This window comes from Podarcis cretensis (assembly GCF_951804945.1).
Source record: "Podarcis cretensis genome assembly, chromosome: 15".
NCBI classification, from domain to species: Eukaryota; Metazoa; Chordata; class Lepidosauria; order Squamata; family Lacertidae; genus Podarcis; species Podarcis cretensis.
The window spans coordinates 27198828-27220284 of record NC_137185.1 but is presented as its reverse complement, the minus strand read 5'-3'; the positions used below and the strand labels follow the sequence as shown (position 1 = coordinate 27220284).

At 44.4% G+C, this 21457-nt stretch overlaps 2 protein-coding genes across 4 annotated transcripts in view; one reads left to right on the top strand and one right to left on the bottom strand.

Moving 5' to 3' along the window:
* The window catches only part of USP28 (ubiquitin specific peptidase 28), a 35888-nt gene extending 17843 nt beyond the window's left edge, over positions 1 to 18045 (top strand). The window contains exons 15-26 of one of the 3 annotated variants that reach the window (XM_079954647.1): positions 544 to 614; positions 1553 to 1784; positions 3591 to 3779; positions 4314 to 4459; positions 4620 to 4805; positions 5783 to 5878; positions 7367 to 7545; positions 7911 to 7989; positions 9251 to 9330; positions 10272 to 10395; positions 11294 to 11489; positions 16639 to 18045. In XM_079954647.1, coding sequence (XP_079810773.1) covers positions 544 to 614; positions 1553 to 1784; positions 3591 to 3779; positions 4314 to 4459; positions 4620 to 4805; positions 5783 to 5878; positions 7367 to 7545; positions 7911 to 7989; positions 9251 to 9330; positions 10272 to 10395; positions 11294 to 11489; positions 16639 to 16814 — 1754 coding nt within the window. In that variant the 3' untranslated portion in view covers positions 16815 to 18045. The remainder of the gene's footprint in view (positions 1 to 543; positions 615 to 1552; positions 1785 to 3590; positions 3780 to 4313; positions 4460 to 4619; positions 4806 to 5782; positions 5879 to 7366; positions 7546 to 7910; positions 7990 to 9250; positions 9331 to 10271; positions 10396 to 11293; positions 11490 to 16638) is intronic. The other 2 variants (XM_079954648.1, XM_079954649.1) reach the window with 2 other exon arrangements.
* Positions 18046 to 19837: 1792 nt separating this feature from the next.
* CLDN25 (claudin 25) lies at positions 19838 to 21216 on the bottom strand. Its single transcript, XM_079955988.1, has one exon. The coding sequence runs from the start codon at positions 20841 to 20843 to the stop codon at positions 20133 to 20135; it is 711 nt and encodes a 236-aa protein (XP_079812114.1). The 5' UTR covers positions 20844 to 21216; the 3' UTR covers positions 19838 to 20132.
* Positions 21217 to 21457: the final 241 nt, after the last annotated feature.

The following is a 21457-nucleotide window of genomic DNA, read 5'->3' as shown; positions in this document are numbered from 1 at the left end:
GAACCAAGGGCACTCCTTTAGTCAAATGCTTGGGCGAAATCATCACCCGGTACCTTTGTGTGAACAGAGTTTTGGAAATAGGAGCTGAACTACTGTAAATCATTGCTTTCAACGTCATTCTCTGAAGCTTCTCTTGAAGAATGGTGTGGTTAGTAGTATCAAAAGCCACTGAGAGATTGAGGAGAATCAACAGAGCTGCACTTCTCCATCTTTCTTCTGATGAAGGCCTAATTTCAGGCTGGAGTGGGTCTTCTAGATAATCAGTTTCTTCCAAGAATGTCTAGAGTTGAGAGGCCCCTCCCTGTTAATCACTTCCCTAAGGAATGAGGCATGTGGGCTTAGAGTTATTAAGATTGTCCAGGTCCAGGGAGAACTTTCAAAGAATGGGTGCACTGGTGCCTCCTTCAAGGCAGCAAGAAACTACCTGTCATGCAGCAGTGCATGGATTTGAATGTGGGTAGATATTTGTGTTGTCTGTGTCCTAGAAATGCTTAACAGTTAACGCAAGATCAAACATAAGTATTGAATTGTTTTGATTAACAGACCTGAATGCTTCTATTGCACTGCTTTCCCAATCTATTGACCAGATGTACTCAGATCCTTTGCTTCATCAGGTAAGATATTTTGTCTTTTCATTGAGATTATGCTTTTCTGTTCTTGTGCTAGCACTGGTACATGATGGCAGTGCATGCTGTTAATTGAGTCCATTTACAGTTTTCTTGAAAGCAGTATCATCTTATTGGGAGATGGGGCATATCTGCTGTTGTTGAACCTAAAGTAATTCTCTGATCTGTCCACGTAAAACTAGTTTACTAAAACCCAGCTTTTTCAAGCAGGCGTTTGGATTCTATATGATATCCTGCAAATAATGAAATTACCTTGCTGTGGAATGGTATTGCTGATGGGATTCATTAAAACTTGTTCTCAGACACAGGCACTTTCCATTTTTCTACCTTACACTATTTCCTGTACTTGTTTCAGTGAGCTGTAGATGCTGTTGTAAATATTAATAACTGGTGGAGTTGGTTCAGTTTTCTCTCCTTATCCCTTCAAAATACATTACTAGGACTGCTGCTTCTTTCATGCTTAGAGGTGTTTCTGCCCTTTTCCTCCAGCACGTAATGAATCAAATGCTGGGTGTGTTCTGGATTATACAGTGTCTGCCTCTTGGCTCCTCATCTTAAAAGGCTTGGGTTTCAAGATTCTGCCATCATATTAGTGGAGTTACGTTGTATAATCTTGGTTTTTTTCCAATAAATGGTTTGTAATCCTCTGTGTCAATCTGCCAAGTGATTTCTGGGTAGTCGGGCTTTGACCCTTAAAGTTCACACTTGTCACAGTGACTCTGAAGCACTGCTTTCTGCCAACTAAAACCATATTACTCTGGGAAGAAAATAATCTGTTCCTCTCTGTGTGAAGCCAGGATTGTATGAATGGATAGTTCTTAACAGGCACAACAGCTGGGAATGTGCCTGGCTGAATCTAGCCTGAGGTCATGTTACTTCACCTGCTAAAAATAAGCCTGTTGTGTATGTGTGTGCATATTTTGCAGGTCCCTTACCACTTGCATGCTGTCTTGGTCCATGAAGGCCAGGCCAACGCTGGCCATTACTGGGCCTACATCTACAACCAGCCCCGAAAAAGCTGGCTCAAGTATAATGACATCTCTGTGACAGAGTCATCTTGGGAAGAACTGGAGAGGGACTCTTTTGGAGGCCTGAGGAATGCCAGTGCCTACTGCCTGATGTACATAAATAAAAAGCTACCACACTTTGCTGCTGCTGGTAAGGACTTTGAAATGCTTACTTGTCTGAGTGATCTTGAGCTATTGGTTCTGTAAGCACTTTTCTGCAATGCACCCAGTCCCTGGTTGTGGCTCATGGTTGATTCTTGATTGTATAGGAAGGTATGTAGGGACTTGGGGTATGGGCTAAGTGATCTCTTCTAAGCAACTGTTTTTCTAGACGCATCTAGTTGTGTATAGAAATGGTACAGTAAAAAGGGTACAGTACTGAAGTGTAAGATGTCTAGCCTGCATTTAATGCTGTTTGAAATCACGAGAGAGAGGATGTCTTGACCTCCTTCTGCAATGCAGGAGTGAATGCTGAGAGTGATCCTAACTGGGCCAAAGTAACAGCCAACATCCATATGGGGACAGAGATGTTGGCTTAGCCCAGCACATTCTTCCTTCAGGTTGATGATATGCTCTATTCAGATACCTGTCTTCTGGAGCAGTCTAGAAAATTAGCTTGTGCAGGGTAAAAAGATGAACAAGTAAAGAACATGCAGGCAAGCAGTTGACCATTGCCATCTCTCATGGCATCTTCCTCCTTTTCTCTGGAACACTGAAAAGACATCTAGTCCATTGGGGTTTGGGAGGCGGTGTGAAGCACACCTAAGTAGTCCAGCTGATCTCTCACCGTCTTTGCCCTGAATGCTGGCGGTTGGAAACCATCATTGGGTGCCAGTTGGATTGAAATGAGGTATTTTATTTTCCCTACTTCCTACATGCATCCCCCATCTTTGCTATAAGGAGCTCCGGGTGTCCTATATAGTGCTCATCCTTCCATTTTTAACCTCACAACAACCCTGTGAGAGGGGTTAGGCTGAGAGACCTAGTAACTGGTCCGAGATAACCCAGTTGATCTTCATGGTTCAGCTGGGTTCTGAATCCTGGTCTCTCAGGTCCTGCTTCTGACATTCTTTAACTATACTGGCTCTAAACCCCAAAACAGTGGTGCTTGTTTGGGATAGAAGCAGCTTCAGTTTATTTGTATCTCCCGTTCAGGATTGTTCTGGATCAAAAGGCAACACAAGAGATCATCTTAATAAAGTTCCATTCCAACCCTACCCCAATTTAAATTTAGATATGGACCAGGATAAGCATAAGGATTGATAAGAAGCTGAAAGAATCCTCCAGGCATTGATGGGTTGACAGAGCAGAGGAGTAATAAATTAGGAGCTAATGGTTTGGGAGGAGTTAGGGCTTTCCCTAGGTCCCTTTATGCATCATTTGCATTTTGAGCCTTAGCAGTAGGTGTGTGGATGTGTAAAAGGTAAAGAACCCCTGGATGGTTAGGTCCAGTCAAAGACGACTATGAGGTTGCAGCGCTCATCTCACTTTCAGGCCGAGGGAGCCGGTGTTTGTCCACAGGCAACTTTCCAGGTCAGTGTGGGAGCAATACCTATTTATCTATTTACATTGGCATGCTTTTAAACTGTTAGGTTAGCAGGGGCTGGGACAGAGCAATCACTCCATCGCAGGGATTTGAACCACCAACCTTCTGATTGGCAAGCCCAAGAGGCTCAGTGGTATAGACCACAGTGCCACCGCGTCCCATGGATGTGTAGCCCCCCTCCCCAATAGGGTGGTGTGTGAACCCAAATCTGTTTCTATAACTGTCTGCAACTTCTATCCAAGGTGCTCTGATAAGTAGGGGTGACCCATAGTATTAATAAACAAAGGTTTCATTGTAGGCTATTCTTTCACAAAGTGTCTTGGTTTAATAGTGAGCCCGACAAGTATTCAGAGGTAGGATGCAAGGGGCAAATGAGCACCAGCACCTTCTGGATATTTTCCCTTTGATTAGATTATGTTAATGGGCAGACCCAGAGAGAAGTGGAATCTCTGCCTCTGGAGCTCCAGCACTACATCCAAGAAGACAACTGGAGGCTTGAACAGGAGGTGGCAGAGTGGGAGGAGCAGTCGAGCAAGATGGCGCAGATGGATCAGTCATCACCAGCAGAGTCTCAGGACCTCTCTTCTGACTTGGGACAAGGTGAGAAAAGCAGTCAGTCTTTTTGCTTGCCTCTCCCAATGCCGGTTGTTCAGCCCTCTGACTTACTGGATTGCTGAGAGTGATGAGACAGTCCTGGTGCTTAAATTTCTATAAGAAGCCCTGTGTGGACTTTACCTCCCATATTGACTTGCCCCATGTATTGAGATGATTTTCAGAGGTTCTTCCAAAGCCCATGCCATTTAGAGGTAATGCAGATTGGTTGCTATCTGTAGAATTCCCTCACTGGGGATGATCTTTGGCACCAGCCTTGTTATCTTTTTATTCTTCCAGATTTATTAATGCATTACTTATAAGACATGGGCTGCTGTTTTTGTCCCGTTCATTGAAAGCATTGTTCAAAAGGTAGAATAAAAATCTTTGCCCTCCTACACTAGCTGTACAGCTGTACACTGAGCTGTAGCTCAGGGCTAGGCACGACCCAAGTTCTAACATTTTGTCTACTTCTATGTTTTTCTAAATGTCTTGCTGGACGTAGAGAGTAAATTGTGCACTACGCTTATTCTCTCTCCTCAGAAAGATCTTGTTCCTCCAGCTCTGAACGGATGGCACATTCCCTCTCCTCCGAACATGCCATGATTGCCAAGGAACAGACGGCTCAAGCCATTGCCAAGACAGCTGATGCATATGAGAAGGCTGGTGGATTGGCAGCTCTTGACAAGGTGAAAATAGCAATTGTTGGGCTTCCGGACCTTTGTAGCCACCCTTTTCCATGCCTCTGCTCCCTGCCTCCTCTTGCTTGAACCTTTTTTTGCTTTGCTAGCTTGCCTTTCATTTCCCTTTCTGATTTCTTTCTGTTTTCTTATCTCTGTGTGGCAACAGTCAAAGGAGGAGGAACCAGTGCAGCACCTCCCAGAAGAAGCAAACCCCACCACTCAGGCAGAAGAGCCACAGGCTGCTATGGGGATGGAGCTTTCTGCCCCACCTAGCTCACAGATCTCTGAAGTGGATATCCCCAGTGTGGGAAAGATTCTAGTTAGATCAGATGCAGATGGATATAATGAAGAGGTACACAGCTATGTGTCTGTGTGTCTTTTTTGCAGCAAGCAAAAATGTTGGGGATGAGCATCTTTCATTCTGAGGCATTGCGAACTAGGGAAGATGCCAGACACTGCCCTCGCGGGCTGCATCTTTCCCATTTCAGATGGGTTGTGCTTGGAAGTAAACATCCCAGAGCTGTCTCTCAAACAATCCAAATGGTGGTTATTAGGATTGCAGACTTTCCCACCAGTGGTTTGGTTTCTTTGACACGAGAGTACTCCCCAAGGTTGCTCACTTAAAAATAAAAATACTAAAGCTGTTTTGCCTCTACCGAGGTCTTTTTGCCATCCAAGGCCAAGGCCAAGATGGTGAAGCCACATAACATTCTGAAAACGTAGTCCTAAATTTTGACTGCTCCTCCTGTGCATGGAAGCAATCCCGACAGCACCATCATATTTGTCTCCGGATTGAATGAACAGTATGTTTTAGGCCTGGGGGTTTTCAGCATGTGAGTGGGGACTGATAGGTTAAGTAAGCCAGTTGCTAGCAACCTGCTGTGGAGTAGATGGACCTGCACATTATGTCATCCATACAGGAAACGGGCAATGGGTTAGGACTTGGGTGATGTATCTCTGCATCCCCTTAATTGCCCTTAATTCCTGCTCATCTTTCATTAGACCCTCTCAACGCAAATGTGGACACTTAAGTCATAGTTGGTAGAGGGGCACAAATTTGAGGTGTGTCTACAAATGTGTGAACAAATCAAAGTAACTTAATAATCATGAAGGGAAGTCTTCAGCTGGCTGCTTCCATGACCATACTGGTTGGGGCTGATGGGAGTTGCAGTTCAGAATTCAAACATCTGGAAGACCCCAGGTATGGAAGAAGGTAGAACCCTGACTCTGGACTCTGCATGTCTTAGTTCTTGCCTGTTCTGACTCTTTCATCGTGTAGCATTTTGCATTTTTCCTCTCTCCATCTTTCTTTTTTCTTCTTTCTGTCAGATGATGCTCAGTCCTGCCATGCAAGGTGTGATCCTGGCTATTGCTAAAGCCCGTCAAACCTTTGATCGGGATGGGTCTGAAGCAGGGCTAGTTAAGGTACTATTGTACACATTGGCCTCTTGGCAGTGGAGAAATGCAATGAAACATTGGCTACGGATGACAGGTGGCTGTTCCTTACTTCGTTTTTCCGCCCTGCGATGTCTTGATTGCAGAGATCATTTGTTCCGTCACAGGAGGTTGATATCCTCTGACGTTGTTTGCTCCCCCATCCACTTTGAGGAAGCAGGTCTTCACTGATTTTTGAAGTTTCTCCTCCCAGGAGTCTTCTTAATATCTGTCTTCCACTGAGATAACAAGACTGCTGCTGCTCTTAAAGCATAAACATTCCACTCTGAGTAGAGGTTTATTGGATGCACCCCAAAGTGCAGCTCCCTCCACTACTGCTATTGGATATATATATTACAAGATGTGGTCTTCTCATGACCAAGGGAAGCACTGGATTGGCTTGTGAAGCTTCTTTCTAGTCCTAGAGAGGGTGGCATCCTGATTTTCCTTCATTCATCCTTCATCTACATAAGGATGGCTTCTCCCTGTAGTTAGAAAACTTAGAACCTAGAGATAACCATTTATCCTATTCTGCTTTTTCCCCTGCTTGGGGGTATTGTTAGGGGTTTGGGGGGGCAGGGATTGCTGCTTTTATTGATTTTTTTGTATATTTATTTTAGATCTTATGATTTATGTGCAAATTGTTTGACTTGGTTGTACTTTTTGATTTATTTATTATTTATGACTACTTTTGTTACGTTTGTAATTGTGCGGGGTTTTTTTTTTTACATGTTGTAAGCCACCTTGAGTGTGGTTTTAACCTTGGAAAGGCAACATATAAATAAAACGATGCATGCATGTATGTATGTATATTGTTAAGAAATCTTTTGTCTGGTATCCATTGAGCCTGTTTCTCAGCTGTAGAAGTCTCCAAATGAGGACCCGTGTTGCTAACTCAGGTTCTGGACATCTCAAATCTTTCTGTCTCAAAGTGGATAGGTGGAAATTGCCCATCTTTCAGGAAATCCTCTGAAAGCCCAGACAGCCTAAAGTGCCAACTGCCGTCAGAAGCAAAACTTGCATTATATTATTATTATTATTATTATTATTATTATTAATATTATTATTATTATTATTAGTTTATTGAATTTATATACCGTCCTATACCCGGAGTCTCAGGGCAGTTCACAGAAAAGATCACAACAATTGTAGAGATCAGTTTGTTCCTGTTGTTGTTGGAGTTGTGCGCTGAATAAAATCCTTGGTATTGCTGCACTAGATCATATGGCACTAGCTTTTGCGTACCAATTCCAAGGAGCTACTTTGACATGGTTGGAGCAAGGCCTCATGACAGTCATCTGCAGAGCAAAACAAGACCTTGCAGTTGCTTGGCTTCATAGGACTTTAATTTCAGCACATCCAGCTTAAGTTGGTCGTGAGCAGCTTACTGATAAGAATGTCCCTCAAAGTCTAAGAACTGCTTGCATTATGGATTCATAATTGTCAGACTGATATTATTCCAATTCTTGGCTTTATTAGGCATTCCATGAAGAATACTCCAGGCTGTACTCGCTGTCAACAGAGACTCCAACACCACAAAATGACCCCCGGCTTCAGCACGTCCTAGTTTACTTCCTGCAGAACAATGCGCCAAAGCAAGTGGTGGAACGGACTCTTCTGGAGCAGTTTGCAGACAAAAACCTCAGCTATGATGAAAGGTTTGTTCAGAACACATAAGCTGGAATGTCTTCTGTGTGAATAAAGGAAGGGCACAGAATTGTTTTGAAAGTGCTATATGGGGGCTTTGTTTGGTAGGAGTGGTGTTCAGTGACTTTGGTAGCACTGATCAGTATTAGATGGTTAAAGAGATTTTTATTGTTCTGTGTTTTAGCTCTCCATTTCTAACTTGCATTTCCCCCTCAATGGGCCAAGAAGGCAGCTTCCAGCAAGTCCGCGCTGCTTGCATTTCTAAAATATATAGATGTAATATCAAAACAAGCTAAATCATAAGAGATGTTTCAGTTGACATTCTCTGGCTTTTGGGTGTCCCTTCACTAAGCTTTCCCCTCCTTTCCGTGAACAGATCGATTAGCATTATGAAGGTAGCTCGAGCTAAGTTGAAAGAGATTGGACCTGATGAGGTGGACATGGAAGAGTATAAGGTAAGGAGCCTCAGCCCTAAAGTTTTAGGTCTGGTTTATATCTTTGTGTCAAAGCTGCAGCCTAATTGTTAGGTGAGCAAATTCTACTCTTATGACCAAAAAAGTAAAATTGGTTTCCTTCAGATAAGTGGTGATCACTTAGTTTCTTCAGAGTTGTGTTTTGAGGGTCAGTTGCTCTGTCTGAGATGTCTATATTTCCTCTTGCCCTGTCCTGTATCCTGGATAAAATCTGTTCCATTCCACACATAAACAGTAGCAGAAATAAGAGTGCCCTGCCTCCCACGCCATCCCATTTAGATATTATGGTAAATTTAGTAGCACTCTGTTCATCCATTTTCAGTAGAAATGAGTCTACAGCATTTTTAAAGCGTCTGGCTTGCTAAGACACTACAGAGTGTTTCAGGTGCTCTCTTTGCTATCTTGTAGAGATCCTGCTTCACATTCACTTCAGGATTCATCTGAATCCAGCGCACAGCCTTACTGCATATGCCCAAAATGAGGGTGAAGTGCATAATAGGCATCTTGTAATTAGTAAGTGGGCTATGATTCCTCTCTCCACCAGGCCCTAGGGTGGGGCCTGACAGGCTTCATAAGAACTGCTGCTTCTGCAGCTACCCAGCAAGGACTGGGGTATTTTGGGGAAAATTTGTCAGGAGTTTTTGCTGTTATTGATACAAATTTTTTGTATACTTTTATGTGGACATTGTTCAGTTTGGTTATGTAGTCTTGATGTGTTTTATTTTCATGACTACTTTGCTATATTCGTAACCATAAATCTTTTCATATTGTAAGCCACCTTGAGTGTTGTTTTAACGGTGGAAAGGTGGCATTTAAATAAAATTATTATTATGATGATTACCGTATTTTTTCCGTGTATTATACGAGGTTTTTTGACTCAAAAATCACGTCCAAAACCAGGGGTCGTCGTATACACGGATGTGGGGGGGAGAAGTGGCGCACACACGAGCGCAACTTCCCACGATGCCGCTGCACGTGGGAAACGATCTAGGGAGTGTTTTCTGCCTGCAGCTGCATGGGGGGAGAAGCTCAACAACTTTGGGCCATCTCCCCTCATTTTCTTAAAATTGAGTCCCCCAAACTGGGGCGGGGGGGTCTTATACATGGGACGTCTTATAGATGGAAAAATGTGGTGTCCAAAAGCAACAAGAGAAAAGGAGCAATATGAGCAAAGCCAGGTGTGAATAAAGTGGGACTTACTGAACCAATAATGGATTGTGACCATTTTCTTTTTCCGGCACAGAAATGGCACGAAGACTACAGTTTGTTTCGCAAAGTATCTATTTACCTCTTAACAGGCTTGGAACTGTATCAGAATAAACAGTAAGTTTGTGTAAATTGCTTCTAAAGGTTGTGATGAAGATTTGGAAGGTAGCTGAGGATTGGTGGATGTATTCTTAGTCCCAACGCAGAAGGTTGAAATATGTGGTGGTGCATCATAGCAAGTAGAAATTAGGGACGACTTGAGTGGGGAAGTACTGCTTTTCCACTGTGTATAATCATAATCATAATCATCATAATTTATTATTTATACCCCGCACATCCCCGGGCGGCTTCCAGCAAAATATTAAAATATATGATGTTGCCACTTCTGCATCTGTATCTTCTCATGAACACTTTGGCTCAAAAGGTTTCATTAGTAAGGTGAATTAGTAAGACTCCAGCAAACTTGGACAAGCCGCCTTCTAATGGACACAGGAGTGTCCATAGTCTATACATAAGGATGGTGAAGAAGGGTGGTGCTAGGATGCTTGTGGTAATCCCTCATGTACTGAGCAGGAACTTCTGAACAGGGTACAGTTGTGTTCTTGTGAATTTTGGTCAATGTGATAGTTTGTGGGCCAGCTCTTACTAGGCAGCTGTCCTAACATCTTCCCAATTCCTCTACTAGATTCCAACTCCTACTTCACACATTAAAACACTCACTTCCATCTGAAACACCGTGACAGGAAATGAGGCTGCTGACGGGAGTAGTAATGGAACTGACGATTCACCATGTTATTCAACAGAACTGACAATTCACCGTGCTAGAGAAGAAACTAAAAATTTTAAAATTTTTGGTTTCTTCCATTAGATTCACAAAATGTTTAGGGGTATGTGTTACCCCAGCATACCCCCAGAAAAAAAGCACTAGGTATAGCCATGTATCCCAAGCAAGTATAAGAGCTATGAATGGCTGCTGTAGTTTGCAGTAAATGTTTGCTTGTACAACCTGTTTTAATTCCGAAGATTGCAACTCTCACCCTCTTTCCTGTTCTTATAAGGTACTATGAAGCTCTGACCTATCTGGTGTATGCCTATCAGAGCAATCTGACCTTGCGGAGGAAGGGAGCCAACAGAGGCGCCAATGCATCTTTAATTGCTCTGTACAGAAGAAAATGTCTCTTGGTTGGTATTAACCCCTTCTCCCCTCCTACCACCCCTTCAAGGAGCTTGCTGGTAGAATGATCCACTTTGTTTTCAATCTTCGTCTTATTCTCATGTGCAGATCCAATTCTTTATAGAAATGGAGTTCACTGCTTTAATACACTGTTCTCCTCACAGTGCCATTGCTCTTCCTTGCATAGTTTTAATTTTCTGGTGGTCTTGGCTCTTATATGGGTGCTGCTTTCTCCACCCCTTCACGTATTGACTTTATAGTATGCTAAGGGACGCGGGTGGCGCCGTAGTCTAAACCACTGAGCTTCTTGGGCTTGCCGATCAGAAGGTCGGCAGTTCGAATCCCCACAACGGGGTGAGCTCCCATCGCTCTGTCCCAGCTCCTGCCAACCTAGCAGTTCGAAAGTATGCCAGTGCAAGTAGATAAATAGGTACCACTGTGGCAGGAAGGTAAACATCGTTTCTGTGCATTCTGGTTTCCATCACGGTGTTCTGTTGCACCAGAAGCTGTTTAGTCCTGCTGGTCACATGACCTGGAACGTTGTCTGTGGACAAATGCCGGCTCCCTTGGCCTGAAAGCGAGATGAGCACTGCAACCCCATAGTCACCTTTGACTGGACATAATAGCTTAGGGGCCCTTTACCTTTATAGTGTGCTCTATCTCTTGGTTCCTGAATGGATTAGTGAAAACCTCGCTCAGGTTGGGGCCCTTTGCAGAGAGGGGCATATCTGGCAGATGTTTGGGCTCTTTTTTGCCATGGCAGTGTAAAAACAAGCAAACAAAAACCCCTAAATGTTCAGCTGCACTCTCAAACTTGCCACAGGAAGCATTGCGGAAAGTGACAGACACCAGGCTGAGCTGTTGCCAAAGACCCATAAATGTGTTTCTCATATCGCTTTGCCACAGAAGTTGAACGATGCTGCAGCAGCTCTGTTTGAAAGTAGCAATGAGTTGAGCGTGGATGAAGGTGTGAACATCTTGAATGAGCTGATAATCCCCTGCATGCACCTCCTCATCAGCAATGATACCTCAAAGGATGACCTGGATGCCGTTGAGGTCATGAGAAATCGTTGGTGTGCTTACCTGGGAAAGGACATGAATGGTAAGAAAGGGGGTCCTGAACCTCTTACTCTGTGCTGCTATCATCCTGTCTCTCGCTTAGTATTGCTAGTCTTTGTGTACCTTCTGACTGTTTTTCTAAAGACTGTCAGTAAAATGCCCTTGCACAATTCAGATAATCCCCAATATTTGCATTTTGCTTAGCCCTGGCAAAATGTTGCCCTCCAGATGTCAGCTGGACTACAACTCCTATCATATCTGGCTATTGGCCTTGCTGGCTGAGGCTGATGGGAGTTGGAGTTCAACAGCATCTGGTGGGCTACAGCATCTAAAGTTTACTGGAGAGACTGCCTTCTTGAATTACTAGATCTTTGTCTTCAAAATATGGGTTTTGATTCTTTCATTTCCCCTCTTGTTCTCAAGCAGAAGTAACACCTGCCTCTCAACAGTCATACTTGCATGAGGCGTTCCAGTTATAGCAGCTTACTGTGTACGCCAAGCAGCATTCTCCTGGGGTGAGGAATGATAGAAAATGTTTTGTTGTTGCCAGAAATTACTTGTACATGTTGCTGTTGGGTTTCAGAACTTACTGGGTTAATTTTTGTTCTGAGTGTGCCTCCCATTCTCTGACGTTTCGGAAGAAGGAGGGAGGAGTTCTACTTGTTGTTCTCTCTGTGTCTCTGAGAGAGACGGACGGAAGCCATGAATGCTAGCAGTCCAGGAGATTTTGGGAAATGCTGAGCTGTAAATATTTGCTGCAATAAAGAACTGATGAACACACAGTGCTTGGTGTGTTTGGATCTGAAGCAGACTGCAATAGTTTTGATCCGCTGTGTTTTTACTCTGCTAGACGAAACCGGAGAAGAAAAAGGTCTGCGCAGCTTGGCTGGGAGCGTGCCGGACCACTGGGGCTAATTGGGGCCATAAAGCAATTAGATGGCCAGTGCAATTAAGATCTTATCAGATCTTCACAGGTTATGGAGGACCTAATTACCGCTAATAAAACTGTTGCTGGGAGTCTGCCGGTGAGCTTTGAAGTCTTGAAGTCAGCTTGGCAATAGCTGGAAGACGCTACTGAAGCAGAGCGGAGGTCTGCGTTCTGTGTTTTGCCTGCTGCAGAGAGGCAAGAGTTGCTGAGGCAGAGAGCTGAGAAAGCAGCTGAGAAATCGGGTGCCGGAGAGCTGACTGGTGAAACGTGAGTACAGCAGCTGGGGCCCCGGGGAAGAGGAGAGAATGGCGGACAGCCAGGTCTTTGAGGACGTTCCGCTTGAAAAGCTCACTTTAAGAAGTTGGGCAACCTGGTCCAGAAGAGTAAGGGGTTGGTTCCTGGTTACTGGGCTTTGGAATGTAAGCCAGAGAGAACCACTTCCCTTGAATCCAGGTCCTGAAGGGACGGACATTACAGGCTTTGAGGCTGCGTTGCCTGAAGAAAGCCTGCAGAGAATGCAAAGAGAGCTTGCTATGCTAAAGGCATGCGTACATGCATCACTTTTGCCCAGTTTGGAGGGCGTAAAGTCAGCAAGGGCTGCCTGGGAGGTGCTGAGAAGTTTGTGTGAAACTTCAGCAGGAGGCCAGGCCCCTGGAGGAGTCATGGAGAGCCTGGAGATGGCTGTAGCCCTAGTCCCTGAGGTGCAAGTCGGGGGGGCTGAGAATTCCAAAGGCAAGTTTCAAAAGTTTTCCACTGTGAGTGCTGAAGTGAAACGCAGTTTCAGCGAGGGCAGGGCTGGCACAGAGTGCTCTTCCGGAAGAAGGGAGGCCAGGCCAGCTGAAAGGAGCCCTGGGCAGTATTTTTCCACTGGGGATTGTCGTCGTCAGCCAAAGTCTGGGAAGCGGCGTAGAGCTAGGTGCTTCAAGGTCAGCCACCTGGACAAAGTGAAGATAAGGCCTAAAGAGTCGCGTGGGAACGCAGAGGCCAGGCCGGTCTCCAAGGCAACGGAGGAGGCTACTTCTACGGAAGCTGCCAAGGCCCTGAGCAAGGGGGAGTTGGTTGCCAAGACAACCAGACAGAACTGCTGCAAAAGCCCAAAGACAGGGGGCAGCGGGACGTTTGTTGCCAGTATGGCTTTGTTTGAGAACAGCTCTGAGAGACACACTAATTTTCGTTTTTTAATCGACTCAGGAGCTAACTGCCACCTGATCCCAGAGACCCCTGCAGTCGAGATGTGGAATTGCAAGGCAATTCCGGCTGGGAAAACTGTTCAGTTTGCAAGTGGGGAAAAGAAAAATGTGAATAAAATTGTAAATGTGTTGTTTTCTGTTTTGCAGGAGCAGATGGAAGTTTGCATTGTGCCAGGAGTGCAGCACTGTATTTTATCTGTGCCTTATTTGTTGAAAAAGGGGTTTAAGGTTTGCTTTGAACACGATGTTTGTACAATCTCCAAAGGAGGGAAGCAACTGGTCAGAGTTGCAAAGGGGCAGAATGATCTCTTCATTCTTAAAACGTCCCTGGAGGGTGAGGGGAAGGTTGAGAAAGCACAAGCCCTGCGTGCTACAGTTCCCACTCATGTTTCATGTTCGTGTGTGTGGCATAAGAAGACAGCGCATGCCTGTCTTGAAGAACTACAGGTGCTACCTGAGGTTTCCAAAGGCTGTAGAATTGCGGAATGTGCAAGAGTCCTAGATTGTCAGGCTTGCAGACAGGCAAAGGTAAGAGGGTGCAGTTACCCCAGGGTGGAGAGGGTAACCACAAAACCTTTTGATCTTGTGCACATAGATCTGTTGGGTCCCATGAAGGAACCAAGTTTGGGAGGGGCCAGGTTTCTGCTGACAATGCAGGATGATTTTTCGCAGAACACCTGGACACATGGTCTCAAGTCCAAGGAAGATGCAGCACAGCTGATTAGTCGTTGGATTGAAGAGGTGGAACTAAGGTTCTCCACCAGAGTCAGGGAAATTGCTAGTGACAGAGGTTCACAGTTTACTGGGTCTGCTTTGCAGAAGTTCTTTCACAAGAAAGGGATAAGTCACACAGTGACTTCTCCTCAACAGAGGGGGGTGGCAGAGCTCAGAAGTGAGGCTCTGGTTAAAGCTGCACAGGTGATGCTGTCAGATTCTGGGTTACCTCCAAAGTTTTGGATGGAGGCAGTTAAATATGTGAGCTTCACCTGGAATAGGTCCTACAATTCAGTGGTAGGAGACACACCGTTTTTCATGCTTCACGGGAGGAAGCCACAGGTTCACTTCCTCCGTGAGTTCGGATCAACGGCCTCGCTGCTGGTGCCTGAAGCTTTGCGAGGGCCAGGTGAACCCAAGTTCCAGAAAATGATCTTCTGTGGGTATGAGCCAACGGCTCGTGCATGGAGGTTTGCGTACCCGTCAGGTGATCAGAGTAAGCTGCTGATCAGTAAACACGCTGAGTTCTGTAAGCAGGAGGAAAGGTCAAAGACCCCTGCCAGACGCGATATTCTTTCAGAATGTCTTTCTGATTCAGAGCAGGAAGGTTCTGATGAGGAGGAAGGAGAGCCAGGGGCTGAGTCTGCTGATGACGATCAGCTCGCTGACCAAAGTCAGGAGCAGGATGGGGCATCTCCGCAAGTTGTAAAAAGGGAGCCCAAGAGTGAGCCTAGTTCTCCTGTGAGGGTAATTCCAAGGGTTCGAAGACGTGTTAAGTCAGAGGGGGAATCCCAGGATGCAAGGAACACACCTGCTGACCACAGTGAGTCAGAGGAAGTGCCTGAGTTTGTGCCCAGGCGGTCCAGTCGCACAACGAAGGGAATTCCACCTGAGAGGTATCAGGCCACAGGTGCGTGGATAAGTTTCGCACAGTGCGAATCTGAGAGTTGTGAGGATGTTCCACAGATGCCTGACAGGGACGCCAGGAGAGGGCGCAAGGCATTGGGGAAGGGATTGATCTCACAGAGGTCTGCAAAGGTACATCCACAGGTCTTGTCAGGAATGGAGGCAAGAGGGGGTGTTGGGTTTCAGAACTTACTGGGTTAATTTTTGTTCTGAGTGTGCCTCCCATTCTCTGACGTTTCGGAAGAAGGAGGGAGGAGTTCTACTTGTTGTTCTCTCTGTGTCTCTGAGAGAGACGGACGGAAGCCATGAATGCTAGCAGTCCAGGAGATTTTGGGAAATGCTGAGCTGTAAATATTTGCTGCAATAAAGAACTGATGAACACACAGTGCTTGGTGTGTTTGGATCTGAAGCAGACTGCAATAGTTTTGATCCGCTGTGTTTTTACTCTGCTAGACGAAACCGGAGAAGAAAAAGGTCTGCGCAGCTTGGCTGGGAGCGTGCCGGACCACTGGGGCTAATTGGGGCCATAAAGCAATTAGATGGCCAGTGCAATTAAGATCTTATCAGATCTTCACAGTTGCATCTGTACCTGGCACATCCTGTGATCAGAGGTACACTGATCAGAAAACTTACTTTTAAATCTTCACGTGGCATGTCAGTCTTTACCCCAGAGATTCCGGAGGCAGGGGGCAGAATGGAGTAGTAAGAGGCAACAATGTGTGAGGAATTTATTATTATTATTACTGAACATATCGTGAATTAAAATAAGCACACATGATCTGGAAGTTAATCTGTTGTGCATTTTTCTTTGCTAGATTTTAATAAATTGGTTAAACTTTGTTCACTTCAGCCAGCAGGGGGTGTCAGGAAAAAGTATTGGCCCTAAAATACTATTTCAAAATAGACAAAAGCTCTGGTTTCTACAGTTGAGTTTTCTTGTGTTCTGCTTTCATGAACTTGTGAAAAAGCTTTTTCACATCTGCAATTCAGACTTGCAGATAGTTGCTTACGGTGAGAAATATTTCCTTTTAGACAAGTGGCTTATCTAACCAGTACCACCTTGTAAAATGCAGGTGGTTGTGAATTGGGTACAACTTAAAAGGTATCTCTTACTGTGCACTGAGAATGAGGTGCTGTTGTTAAGTGTTTGCAAGTTGGGTTTGTAGACATCCGTGATGTCTGCAACACTGTCTTCATGAGTGTTTATGGGAAGTGCTTGGTGAAGTTGTCAATAAGTGCCCTATTTTAACTTGTAAGTGCCATTATGTTGCTTTGAAGGAGTGGGAGAAGGGGGAGCATCATTGAGGGAGCTTCCAGATTTGCATACAGATAAGCATTCCAGAGTTTTTCTGCATCTTCTTACATTTCACAATCTTAGTTTCAGCAAGACATCAAAGCATAGATTGCTATTGCTATTGGGTTGTTGTTGTTATTTGGCTCTTCTTGTTTTACAGAGGACCTGCAGCTAAAACTGAGTGAATTCCTACCCCGCCTGCTAGATTGTTCCTCCGAGGGCATAGTTCTGAAAGAACCACCCAAGATCCGCCCCAATTCTCCCTACGATCTCTGCAGCCGATTTGCAGCTGTCATGGAATCTATTCATGGGGCCTCGACTGTCACTGTCAAATAAAAACTGCCGACTGTACTGCATTAAGCTCTGGAGACCACAGGCCCACCAGCATGTGGAATCCAGCTGCCGACCACCTTTTGGAATGGAGCAAGGAAGAGAGATGCTATGTTGAGACAATCCACATTCAGACCTAACCAAAACTGTGCTTAGAAAAGGGCTAAATGGGACATGACATCCTCTGGTGTGCACCATATATGGGCAGCCACTAAATTAGAACATATCTTGAGGTTTCACTATTTTACATTGCCTATAACTGCGTTTGCCTTGGCTTCCTACAAGAACACGGTAGGAAGACACTTTTTTTTAAAACGGAAATTTTAAACACAGCATATTGTACATATATACTTCTGTTGTGCTCAATTCGTATATAGTATACAGTGGTTTGATATGCTCATTGTGAGCATTCCATGCACACTCTATTATATTTTGAATGCACTTGCCACACATGCTGGTCTATTCATGTGTCATAATGCCAGCAGTATGTTATCAGTGCTGATAGCTGTTGTGCTGTCACTGCATATGACTGGGCCAACACAAGGGAGTGCATTTAAAGCACAATGTGGAGCATGTAACCTGGAGCCTGTTTAAACTGGACCTCAGTGACATCAAAGCAGGACTGATTCAGGGAATAAGCCAGACAGTCGTAGGTAATTTTAAGAGCAATAATTCACATTCACCTTTGTCGTGGAAAAACACCTTAAAATGGGAGCCTATCAGTTGAGGCCCTTTCCATCAGAGATCTCCTGATGTGGCGGTAACAGAAGAACCTGGTAGCCTGGGTTGTAAAAAATACAGGCATTCGTGCACACTGCGTTTGTGTATGCTAGCAACTCAAAACACAGTTGATGCCATCAGGAGAAATGGTGATGGCGGCAATATTTTACAGTTGCTACAGAATTGCAAAAGTCATTCCAGGACAAGAATGGAGATGCAAAACAAAACCCCTAAGGAAACTGCTTTCTCTGACCTCCCAAAGCATATCTCCTTTATTACCAATCACTGAATTTTCATTATCAGGCTAGTATTGGCAGTGACAAGGGCTCTGAAGTCAGGAATAATAAACCTTTATAAAAAGATCCTGCTTAACTGGCAAAGTCTACTGCCAATATTTTTAAGCAATCTTTGTTTTACTGGAATACATTGGCAATCGGGATGTAAATGGAAATACATATTTGAGAAGCCTTTTTCTGTTTTAATTAAATGTGCAATAAAGAATTTTACCCTATTTAAATTTGTAGTGGATTGCTTTGTTTCTTTTGAGTGTATAGACCAGGGGTCAGCAAACTTTTTCAGCAGGGGGCCGGTCCACTGTCCCTCAGACCTGTGGGGGGCCAGACTTTATGGGGGGAGAGAACGAATTCCTATGTCCCATAAATAACCCAGAGATGCATTTTAAATAAAAGCACACATTTTACTCCTTTTAAAAACACACAGATTCCCAGACCGTCCGTGGGTCGGATTTATAAGGCGATTGGGCCAGATCCAGGCCCCGGGCCTTAGTTTGCCTACCCACGGTCTAGACTTTATCTTTCTCCTTTTCTCAACTGTGTTTGAACACTGGGAGTGTTTGCTATTGGATAATTTTTGCAAAGGTCACCACTGGATTAGTCATATAACATGACCTAGTCTGCATCCTACTTGCTTTGGTGCTAAGAATAGATTAATTGCTCCACCACTTCCAGTTGTGGTGTGCCTCATTATTTAGCCTGTGATGCTGGATCCTTGGTCAATCTAAAACATTGACTGGTTAGTTTGGGGTGGACTGCTGTTCACATAGGCTGGGCCCCTATGATTACATAGGTGTAAGGTTCCTGGAAAAGACCCTCATGTTGGGAAAGATTGAGGGCACAAGGAGAAGGGGACGACAGAGGACAAGATGGTTGGACAGTGTTCTCGAAGCTACCAGCATGAGTTTGACCAAACTGCGGGAGGCAGTGGAAATCAGGAGTGCCTGGTGTGCTCTGGTCCATGGGGTCACAAAGAGTCGGACACAACTAAACAACAACAACAAGGCTCCTGGGGAAAATGCTGCTTGCCTTTACTTTTGACATTTTAGATTTGGGTGTTGCCAGGACTAACCAGGAGCCTAAGATGAGATACTGATATTTTAACTCTGCCCTGGGCCTCTTAACCATCCAAGTATTTATGCTGTTTTTCCTCTGATTAACTTGTAGAATTCAGGAAAGAGACTTATAAAACTCTTTCACCCTTCCTGCCCCCAAATGAGAGCATCTGCATTATCAACAGAATCAGGCTTGCAAGTGATCTAGGCCTACCTAACCTTTCCTTGAAAGGAGTTATATGTTGTTGATGAATGCAACTTAAAGGAGCTTCTGCCAAAGTTTCAATCTAGAATTACTTTCTTGAAGTTCAAAACCATTGCCGTGTTCAATGTACTCACCTCACCTGCTTCAGTGCACAGGTAGGTTGAACGGTAAATTGATCATCTTCATTCAACACCATATGGATCCTAGGTTGCAAGCCTTTGCCTACTTGCAATGGAGTAAGACCCATTGAGCTCGAGGTTGTACTGGGCTTCTAAGCAGACCAGTATAAGATTGCACCATTAGTAGGCGAAGTCAGTAGCAGACACCACAAATAATGAAACTGTAATTCACAAGGTCTTTTTCTCTATGCTTCATGCTTCTATTTGAGAAGTTTCCATTTAGCCATTTCCCCCAAAACTCTATTACTGTATTGTCTCAAAAGACAGAGATTTCTGATCCATGTGAAAAGCAAACAAACGGTTCATTATTTTTTTACAGTGCAATTAAGTACTCCTTAAAAGGTTTGACAATGCCTGTTGAATAAAACTTGATACCTTGCTATTGACATTGGATATCATAACTACAGTCAGTCTCCTTGACAAAAAATCTTTCCAGTGAAGGGGTATGTCATTAAACAGCCACTTTCCTGATTGTTTAGACTGAGGAAAAATTAGTCTTGCACAGGAAAGAACAGGGATTCTAATCCTGCATCCATTCCCCCTGTCCCCATCTTAATATATTAATAATACTCTAGTGAATTTTGAAGGAAAACAATTTATTTCTATGCATTCATGTTTAAGTTTCCCACATTGCAGTCATTGTGATGGGTATCCCTGTTGCCATTGAAAATGCCGCACAACATGGTATGACACATGTAAGTACAGAAAGTTTGCTTTCCCAAGCATATTTTTCAAAAAAAAAAAAAGTGCTCCATAAAGGATGCTTGGAAGGATCCTAGACAATAACCCAGTTTCCAGCCAGTTAGATATAAGCCATTCTGACCATTTCAAATGGTTCTCATGAAACCTGTAAAGAGACTTTAGCAGGCAGCTCAGATTACAAGGTCTGCATTTTTAGGTGGCAAGTACTGATGATGACTTTGTAACCTGGGATCCTTTCGCACTTCTGGCTTACGGTGGACAGCAAACTGCTTGGACTTTGTTTGGGCTTGTAGGAAACAAGCTGAGCAGATCAGAAGAAACCCACCTAGTATGAGGAAAAACCCAGCAAACCAGCCCAGGAATAATGCTTCACCGAATCCCCACCTTGGGACAATCTCTGGCACAGTTTTATCCCAGAATTCTCGCACTACGTTGTAGGCAACCCAGGAGACGGGCACGAGGGTTGCCATTCCGGAAATGCAGAAGAGAATTCCTCCGGCGATTCCGAGGCGTTTTTTCAGTCCCAGGTTTTGTTCCCTTATCTTCAGACAGTTCAACCCCAAAATAGAAATAGAGAGGGCAAGGAATCCCAGTCCATTAGAGAGAACCATTACAATCCTAGAGATTCTGAACTCCAAAGGGAGGGTTAAGAGGGAGCCATAGCTTTTGCACTCCATTATGTTTTCATCTTGAATGACGCAGGCATGCCAAAGTCCTGTGTTCCAGGTCTCCAATTCATTCAATTCCAAGTTGAGGTTCTTCCAAAAAGGTATGGAAGTTGTAACACAAGAGGAGACCCAGCCGAAGAGCGAGATAATTAATCCCCCCAATTGGCCTATAGTACTGTAGTGCCAAGCCATATTTGGACTCTCAACCAGCATACAAAACTCTCTGCCTTTGAATGTTCACTATTCCAGATGAGCTTGATTCTTGCGGCAGAGGTTTTGATAGAGCTACAGTGTCATCAATATGCTGTAGGTTTCAATGGAGCCCATCTGAATTGGTGCTAGTTTTTTAAAAGAGCAGTGGAGGAGGAGCTGAAGAGAATACCACTCATTCCAAGGTGTGGCCAAGCTTTTCACATCTGGTTGGTTTTGCCTTTATCTGGAGGGGAAAAAATACAAATCCTAATTCAGCTTAATTCATGTGCAAGGCAGAAATGTCAATGTTAATTGAATTGATGCAATCGACCAAGTCCCTTTCAGCATGTGAACGGGCATAGATGAGGCTGATAGAGCAACTTCTTCAAACAGATTCACCGAAATGTGGCACAAAGATAACTGTAAGTTTTGCAGTTTGAAATCCCACTATGCAGGTGTTCATTTCTACAGACCCTTTTGTGCAGAAACACTTTGTGCAGTACCGCCTCTGCAGAATTACCATATTACTGGCAGAGCATGTTGATCTTTTCACCAATTAGCCGGGGGGGGGGGGGTTAACTCATATTTTGCTCGTCTCTTCAAGTTAGCTGGGACAGATGGTCTCTATTATGCCA

Excerpts from the sequence above, each read along its gene's own strand:
- CLDN25 (XM_079955988.1), bottom strand. The coding sequence starts at position 20,843 with ATGCTGGTTGAGAGTCCAAATATGGCTTGGCACTACAGTACTATAGGC.